Below are 9,505 nucleotides of genomic sequence, written 5' to 3' on the forward strand. Positions count from 1 at the left end.
AAATATATGGGCACAGTGATTGCACATCTGTGCATGCAAGGCATTTCAATCTTTCTGTAGCTGGATGACTCGCTTATCACTGCCAAAGAGAAATCGAACCTTGTTGTACAACCTTCAGTTCACTCTCTCTCTCCTAGCAGATCTGGGCCTCAGTGTCAACATCAATAAGTCTATCCTGACCCCTCAGCACACAATCCACTATATTGGTGCTGTCCTGGATGTGGTCACAAGTTGTGCCTACTTACCTATCGAACGCATCCAATCCATCTTGGCCCTGGTTGCTGCTTTCCAGGCCTCGCCCAGGCAGAGGGCCTGCTCAATACAGCACCTTTTGGGCCTAATGACCTAGTGCACCACAACGGTGGCCAATGCATGTCTTTTTTGAGGAGACATGCATTGTCTTAAAATTGAACCTGGACAGTCAAATGAAGTGGTTAGTCATACCTGATGCTGTTCTCTGGGATCTTACTTGGTGGGCTATGCCTGACTCGTCACAAGGTGTCCTCTTCCACATTCTGACCCCCACAACTGTCACAACTGATGCCTCTCTATAAGGCTGGGGTGTGCATTGTGGTTCCCTGCAGACATAGGGCTTGTGAAACCTTCATCATCAGGAGCTCCACATTAACTTCCTAGAGCTCTTGGCGGTTTTCTTCACTTTTAAAGCCTTCCTTCCTGTCCTACAAGGGCAGGTGGTCCAGGTTCATCTCGATACCATGCCTATTGCCTACCTGAACCATCAAGGATGGAGCATTTCGAGATACCTGGATAACCTGGCCATACAATTGTGGGAATGGTGTCGACTGCATGAGATCCATCCTATTGTCATCCATATTAAAGGGGAGGATATTATTCTAGCTGACTCGCTGAGTAGGGATATTTCTTTTTCAACCTTCCATGAGTGGGAACTGAACAACTCCGTTCTCTCTGAAGTTTTTGACACTTTTGTGACACTTGTTTTTGACAATTGTGACACTTGTGTGACAATAACACAAAATGTAATTTATTCTGTTTCAAGACAAGCATCAGCACAAACTCTCTAGGAGAGGCCTTCCAGTTACAATGGAAGGACAAACTATACTACCTTTCCCCACCCCACTTCCAGCTCATGTCCAAGATAGTGGGGAAAATTCTTCAAGAACAGAGTCAGTGCATTCTGATTTGCCCATGGTGGCCCTGGCAGCCCTTGTTCCCAGCTCTATTAAGACTCTCCGGGGCAATTACCTCAGTCTCTTGTTGTGGAAAGACCTACTGACAAGAGACTGGAGCTTAGTCCTGCATCATGCTCTTCACACTCTCTCGCTGACAGCATGGAAGCTGAACTTTTAGATGAGATCCTGTTGAAAGAAAAGAAAGCTATATGTGCAAATGGAAGCGTTTCCTATCCTATGCATCTTCAAAAGGATTTGAACCCTTCCAGGCATCTATCCGACAGATACTCCTGTACCTCACCTCTCTCAGAGGTTTGGGCCTCTCTAATTCTTCCCTTAGAGTCCACCTTGTGGCAAGATGAGCTCACCACTTGGGCTGGGATGGCAAGTAAATTTTTGTCCACCCTGAATTGAAATGTTTTTTGAAGGGGATCAGCAATCTCTGCTTTCTGATGTGAGAGCTGGTGGAACCATGGAGCCTCTCACTTGTACTATCCACACTCACAGAGGCCCCTTTGAACCACTCCTAATATCCTCGATGAAACTGTTGTGCCAAAGACCTCCTTTCTTATTGGTATCACTTTGGTTAGGCAAGTCAGCGAACTCACCACTTTGAGGGCTGATTCTCCCTATACCAAATTTTACCTAGACAGGGTGGTCCTTGTTCCTGACCCAGCCTTCCATCCTAAGATTGTCTCAGATTTCCACATCAATCAGGACATTATCCTTCCTACAGTCTTCCTCAATCTGTCTACACCCCTGAAATGCTCCATGCACACCTTAGACATTTGAAGGGGCCTCTCATATTTCCTGGACCACACAAAATTGTTCCGATGCTCAATCAAGCTGTTTGTCTCTTTCTCTGGGCCTCAAGGGCTACACCATCTCCAAACAGAGACTGTTGAATTGGCTTGTGAAACTCATCTTCTTCTGTTACGAAAAGCAAGCTGTCCAGCCTCCTGCCAAGGTTAGGGCCCACTCTACCAGGGCCATGGCTACCTCAACAACTCACATGTTGGGCATCAGCGTGACTGACATTTGCAGAGCTGCCAGATGGTCTTCAGACTTGCCTTTTGTTAAGCACTACACAGTGGACTTGCGCTCTGCTTCTGAGGCCAACTTTGGTCAGGCGGTTTTGAAGAAGGTACTGTAATTGCTAGGACCTACCCTCTATGCAGGAACTAGTCACTCACCCAGTTGTGAGGGACCATGTATTCCTACACAGAGAAACAGGTTGCTTAGCTGTAACAGATGATCTTTGTGGGGATCCATGGTCTCTCACAACACCCATCCGGTCATCCCCTCTGCTAGTGTACCTGTGTATTGGTTTACCTACCTGTGTTGCTCTGTAGTTTTTTCTTGGTGTTCTTCTCTCGATGTCATCTGTCTCTTCACTGTGACTGATTTAGTAACTGAAGAGGGAGGCACTCTACAGCCTGCTTTATAGGCTCCACTATCCCTACGACTTCTTAAAGGGACAGAAAGCACCTAATCGGAGCTATAGGCTCCTCCGTGGGACTCCTGCGCAGGTGCAGAAGACCCACTTGTGAGTGACCATGGGGTCCCCACAGAGATCATAAGTTACAGGTAAGCAACCTAATTCTTTTCCACTGGCATATATGAAAGTAAGTAAATAGCATTGTCCTTTCATCTCTTGTTTTCTCTCTACTTGTGATATATACAGTATATCCTCACAAAGGACTAAAGGGTGCCCTGCTCCGGATGTATCTCATGACCAACAGACAGAAGGCATAGAGTTCTACGTAAAATCTATTCCCTGCCCATCCAGACTTCTGATGGGGAGATCATCTTAGGGAAAATCCAGTCTGCACAAGTGATTTCTTATTTTCAATATAGGAATGTTTCAGGGGCAATGGTACCTGCATTTTCTACAGGCAACATTTGCTAGCCCTGAAAGAGAGCTGGAGGACTGCCATGTAGAGGTGCTCTTAGTAATGCGTATTACTGTGCTCTAATACGAGACACCTCACAGATGTTAGGGGACCTTGAGCAAATTATATGTGCTCGTTTTGTTGCTTTCATGTGGAGCATAATCTTTGTGGTGTTACGAGTTTGTTTTTTAAGTCAAGATATTTTACATGCCCATCAATATTAAATCCATTCTTCTGTCAAAAGCATCTGGAGTCTAAAAATAGTTATAAGTAAAATAAAACTAAAATTCTTGAGGTTTGGCTGTACAATTTTGGCTTAACTGAATATCCCGTTACCATCTACATTTAAAATGAAAGGCTCATGGCTTCAAGGTTGGGATTGAAATAGTTGAAAGAAGGGCTTCTTAAAACAGTGCCTAATGTATTGTGTGTATTTTTAGAGTTTGAGAATCCGGAGGTTCATGCCACGAATAATTCTTCAGGAGCAATTGCAGGCAGTAATGAAGACACAACATCTGGAAGACAACTAGGGAAGACGAAAAGGGTAAAAAATGAAAATTGACTCTTGTATATCAGAAAGAAGGTATACTGGCTGATGTTTTAACAAAATGAGCATGCTTCAAGGGACTGCAGGGGCACGACAGGAGCCCTCTCCAAACTACCACCACCATTCCCTTGCATGTGTGCTGTTTCACAGGAGCCCTTTGCTTCCGGACCACGGGGAACATTCAGGATTCTAAGGGCTCTTGCACAGTGCACATGCAGGGGGACTGGGGGAGTTGCACAAGGGCCCTCATCATGCCCTCGCAGCCCATTTAAGCATGCATGCTTCATTAGTTGGAATGTCAGCCACTATTATTAGTGCACATGACACACATCTAGAACAAAATTAAGGACTTGCCTTCCAACTTCATTTCTACCTTCTTCTTTTTTTAAATGAGGAAAAGGTTTCCTTTTTTTTCTTCAAAGGAAACTTCATGCTTCCTTTTTGGAGACAGGTTCTCATACTCTCAGAGCATGAGAATCTGCCCCTGAAATAGTAGAAATGATGGGGCGTGGGAGAATCCCACAGAAACATTGTGTCTCCCAGCCCCATGATTGTCTTCCCCCATCTATAGTGCAGACGGGTGTGGGGAGCAATGCAGACTTGAGGACAGAGGCAGTGCAAACCGTGGTGGTCAGATGCAAAGGCATGTAGATGTACCCTGCGAGCCTTTGATCAGTGAAGTGTATAATAGCTGGAAATCTACTTTATGTTGTCTGGTTTTTTGTTTTCTTAAAAAATCACTCTGGAATTAGAGTGACTTCTTCCTGATAAAACAGTGGTGACATTGTATAATATTGAATTTAGCATGACTGCCTGCTTAGAGTTAGCTAGTTTGAGGTTAGGTTACTTAGTTCTTTCATACCAGGTTCAATAAAGGACAATCTCTGTGTGTATTAGAAGTAGGACAACTGACTGTAGGCCGTAATTGCCCTGAAGCTGCTCACCTGAGGGAGTTTGACTTTTTCACAGTCTTGAAAGTATGGACTAAAATCTCTTCCTTAGGCTATATCCAAGAGTTAGTTTGCTGGTACCAGACCCCTATAAGATAATCTTTCCTTAAAGAGGGGCGTGTAGTTGTAGAGATTAGTTACGAGGGTATATTATAAGGAGAGTCTGTGACTCTCAGAAGAAATGGAGTCTTTCTAGCCTCACCCAGTACCTGCTTTTCTAAGACCAGTCATGTTGTATGAGAATTTGGCTGGTGAAGATATTATGAAACCTTCAGAGCAAAAGATAAATATCCTTTTGGCAGAATGTAAAAACCAATAATAGTCTGCAAGACAGTGAATGAGCAATACAGGAAAGAAGGGGAATGACAAAACTTACTGATTTAGGTAGATGAACAAGGCAGAGGGAGAAGAGAAGGTATTTAACAATGATTAGTGGGAAAGGAAGAATCATGACTCTGGAAAGTTGCAAATAGGGGGCAGCCATTACAACAGATGGAGAAGAAAATAAATATATTAACTTCTTTCCAAGGAATGTCTCTGTGCCAAAACAACTTTCTCAAATCTTATGACTTGAACCTTTGCACTCATTAATGTGCCCAGATGTTTCAAAAGCCTGGCAAAATGTAAGAGGGAACTAATAATTTCCTCTGTACAAATATTTTCTAGAATAAAGACAGTATTGTGGCTGGAATGAAAATAAACTTTTTAAATGCTTTGGTACATTGAACTTTGCTTGTTTGGACAAAAATCAAGGCACAGGAGGTTCTTAGACTTCTATGTACTTTAACTCTTTCTGGTTCACACAAATTTTGGACAATCCTATTAGAAACTTTGGCTTTGATTTTGTGTCCATTAGAACTCAATGTTATTTACAGGAGAAATTGCTTAGGAGAGCATTGGCATTTTGTATGCCTTCTGGAAAGAACATAGTTGCTTCCATGTTCAGTTCTGTGCCTAGCTCTTTGTTGGCACTAAACATCAAATGATAGTAGTCTAATACAAATCCCATTAAAGTCAATGGCTGACATCCCGAGTAGCAGTCTGGCTGCATCTCCTTGCAGAGAGGCTGCTTTTAACTTAGCCAGAGGTTTCTCTTGGCTCATGCTCTCTCCTTCATCTGTTGCTTTCCAAAAATATGTTCCGGGGGGTGGGGTGTAGTCCTCAGGGACATATTTTTTGGTGGACAAAGAGCACTTAGGTAGGCAAGGGAGAGTAGCAAATATCACTCCCCCTCCCCTTGTGTGCATGCTCTGCTGCTCAGGAAGACTCTGGCTGAGTTAAGAGGTCTCCAAATTGCTGCTCTGGCTGTCAGCCAATAGAAATATTTGTGTTAATTGCAGTAGAAGGTGCTGATTGTTCTTTTTGACAGAGTAATTTGCCCTTTCTACATCTTTAAAAAGTTAGTTGGATCCTGACTTTCGTAAGCAGAAGGAAGTTTAAACACTTCTCTGCCTCCTCCTCCTCCTCAATGCAATCCACCCCCACTCTTTGAAATGCCACTCCTGCGGCTGATGGGATCTTCTAGAATAGCATGGGATACAGGAGAGGGTAGAATGGGCCAAAATTGGGTGGAGGCACCTCTTGTGTGTGCAGAAGGAAACTCATGCAAGATTCCTCCACCAGATTTGGCTGACTCTCCCTTCGCTCTACAATCTCCCCATGGCCTCAACCTACACTGTTCCAGAAAGTCCTGTGACTCTCACAAGTGCCTTTAGGGGAGCATGAGGGGCTGTCGTGGGGAGTCACAGTCTTAATCAGTCTTGCTGGCTTTGAAAACAATGCATTGATTTATTTTGAATGGATAAATATAGAGTGAAATATTCTACACAGTGAATAGGTTCTTCAGTCTTAAAGTAGAATACTGCTGTTTGTATGTCACCATTTATTCTGTGAGTATAAGCTTTTGCAATTTACTTGGATGTTGTAAACAAGCATATGTTATCAATTATACAGTTGCATAATGCTTTGTTGTTTGAGTTACAACAATTAATTGAAATCTTTTATCGTACTTTGGCTGCTGTCCTGGGCACAGTTAGATGACTTTAAAACTGCTTTCCAAGCACACTTACTTGGAAGGAAGCCCACTGAACTCAGGCAGACTTAATTCCAAGTAAACATAGATTGGGCTGAATAGATCTGAGTCAGACATCTGTCTCTCTTTCTGCTCTTATACTGCTGTATGTATAAATGCTCTTTTTAAATAGTGTGCATTATATTCCTTCAGTTTTTCTCAGTTGTTTTCAGGGTTAATAATAAGTGTGTATGTATGTTTTTAGTTTTCTCTCTTTAGGCGAAAGTATTCAAAGCAGAAGAATGCACACAGCTGTGATGAAAGCAGCCTTGAAAAGCTACCTCAGAGTGAACAGGAGACTGGAAATCAAATAGGTGTACCTGATGAAAATACTAAAGATGAAAATGAGAATCATACCAGGGGAAATCAAAAGGAACCACCACCAGCAAATCAGAGCAGAAAGACATCCTCTACCTGTGTAATACTTTAATACTGAAATGTATGATGAGGCTTGCATATGTGTGATGTCATAGCTGGCAAATTGCAAGCAGATATTGCAATTTATACTTGAAAACAATAATGACATATACCTAATTATGGTGATGGATTTTTTTGGTAAAATTAGCATGTTTGGATTGATTTACTTTGATGCTGGACCAACTTTCTAGTATTTATTTGTATTCATAATTTTAGATATTGCAACAAATATGGTTATCACAATCTTACTGACATGTTGTGGCCTTAACTTTCAGTGTTGTAATAAAAATATATTTTTGTACGTCAAAAGTTGGATTGAGGCATTTTATAATTTTTCCTAAACAAATTTATCCTTTGAATCTACAGCTATAAAATACACATTGTAAATACTCTCTGGGTTCAACAAGCTGGCCGTAAGAATGGTTACTTAAAATGTTCATTCTCTAGTTTGACTTTCAAAAGATGTAATAAAATTCATAAGTATTTAAAGGTACTGTGTCTTTTCAGCAAGATAACTTGGCATATTTTCATTATGATTGGGTACAAGAATATTTCTGTAAAGCAATGGAGTTTCATCCCCATTAGCACTACCTTGACTCTAGCTCTGAATCAGCACTGGTAGTTTGTACACCTTTGTACTAACTATACAAACATAATCACTGGCATTGGATGGGGCTGCACTAGCTATGTTGAAAAAGCTGGTTAGCTCTGATTTTTCTAAAAGGATTTAAAAAAATCTGTGTGGAAAAATATAAAAAGCAGCAGGAAACATTCTTGAAAGTGCTGGAGAAGAGGGTGGCATGCTTTAAAAAAACAGTCTGGGTTTTTAAAAGAATACATTCTTGAAATGGCAGGCCATTGCTGTTGGGATACAGTTGCTATGCCATCTTTCAGAGATCGACCTGTTCCTTACAAGGCTCTGATAAAGGCATTGTACCTCCCACCCTGCTTCTCCATTGGTCCCTTTGCTCACCACCTGTTGTAGTGAGGAAGACTATAGCAGGCTTGGAAGGAAGGTGGACAAAGGGACGGGTAAAATAGCAAGTGAGAAATGCAGTGGTAGCACAAAGCTTTTTATTTTGCCTCTGCATCATTTACAAATGTTAATACAAACTAGAAAGTGAAGAGCCATTTAAAAATCAAATGTACATTCTAGACAATGTTGACTTTTCACGAGTTAGACACAGACAATGTAAAACACAATGGGCAACGTGCTGACTGAAGTTTGTGTAAATGGAAAGTTTCTGCTCAAGTAAGTAGGGAAAGACCAATTTTTGGCAATTTCCCTTTCCCTCTGCAGCCCTCTGTGCCTGCTGAAAATATGTTCTTAGACTTTCAGATCTGAGAGTCTCAAATCTCTCAAACTGAAGCATTCCGTTTGTGCAAATTTTAGTCTGCAAATTAAGTTTACAAATGCAGCTTAAGATGTTAATGATGGTAACAAAGTTTTGACTCAATAAATGTTACCGGAGAAACAAAGATTATATCAATATAATTGTGGAAATTTAAAGTCACCCTTCCTTTTCTTTACATTTTTTGCTATCTGAGCCCTGATATGTATTGCTGTCTGCTTTATCTGAGCTCCCAAACTTGGCTAGAATCCCTGTTTTCTTTTATTTATCCATTTGGCTTCAACTTCCTTTGCAGGCTCCTTGCCAGCTAGACAGCATCCCTCACAGCATTACTGGTACTGTAACATAATTTGTGCATTAGATTATTTCTTCCTGTTGAGAATTGCTCTTTATTTTGGAGTCATGCTGACACTTCATAACACTTATAATACCATTAACATGAATTTAGCCAGCGCCTTCCCAGCCTGGCATTTTATTATGCAAAAAATGCACAGTTGTGGAGGAGTTGAGTCTCCTTCTCCAAAGCAGGTGCTTCTCTCTCAGAGAAACTGCAATTCCACACGTACAAACCTCAGTACTGTCTGAAGATCGCAATCCCACCCACCCACCCATTAGAATAGCTTCTGCTTTTTTAATCTTAAATTCTGAGTCCTGATCCTTTTGAATAAATGCAGGTATAACCTGTCTAACCTCTACTTTTTAAGGGATTTGTCATAAATCAAAGTCATCTTTGATTCAGTTAAATAAGGTATGTAGATTGTCATTGTCCACAATGGACACCATTGAAGTAACCCTGACATTTCTTTTATTATTATTTATGTACACATCAGCAACAGTGTAATAATGATAAATAATATGTGGTGGGGGAGGTCTGGCGGTCCCCCTAAGATTGGCTGGGAAGGCTGAGCATCCCTGAGGAACTCCAGGGATGATGGGGCGGAAGAAGCTTTAAATGTGAAATGACAGGTGGATGTACAGCCTGTACAGCTCTAGGACTCAGCAGCTGACTACAGAACCTTCCTTGCTATGCCTTGGGAGCAGACTTTTGCTGTGGAGACTGGAACCTAAGTTGAGGAGAGCTAGTGTGGAGAGAGAGAGAAGGGGAGGTGGAAGAGAGAGTTGAGT

The 9,505-nt window shown here is 41.7% G+C and overlaps 1 protein-coding gene across 2 annotated transcripts in view; it reads left to right on the forward strand.

Moving 5' to 3' along the window:
- The window catches only part of RPGR (retinitis pigmentosa GTPase regulator), a 66,989-nt gene extending 59,472 nt beyond the window's left edge, over window positions 1–7,517 (forward strand). For both annotated transcript variants that reach the window (XM_053305307.1, XM_053305306.1), the window contains exons 16-17: window positions 3,484–3,587; window positions 6,817–7,517. In XM_053305307.1, coding sequence (XP_053161282.1) covers window positions 3,484–3,587; window positions 6,817–7,041 — 329 coding nt within the window. In that variant the 3' untranslated portion in view covers window positions 7,042–7,517. The remainder of the gene's footprint in view (window positions 1–3,483; window positions 3,588–6,816) is intronic.
- The last annotated feature ends 1,988 nt before the right edge of the window (window positions 7,518–9,505 follow it).

The sequence above is a fragment of the Hemicordylus capensis genome, chromosome 3 (genome assembly GCF_027244095.1).
Source record: "Hemicordylus capensis ecotype Gifberg chromosome 3, rHemCap1.1.pri, whole genome shotgun sequence".
Classification (NCBI taxonomy): domain Eukaryota; kingdom Metazoa; phylum Chordata; class Lepidosauria; order Squamata; family Cordylidae; genus Hemicordylus; species Hemicordylus capensis.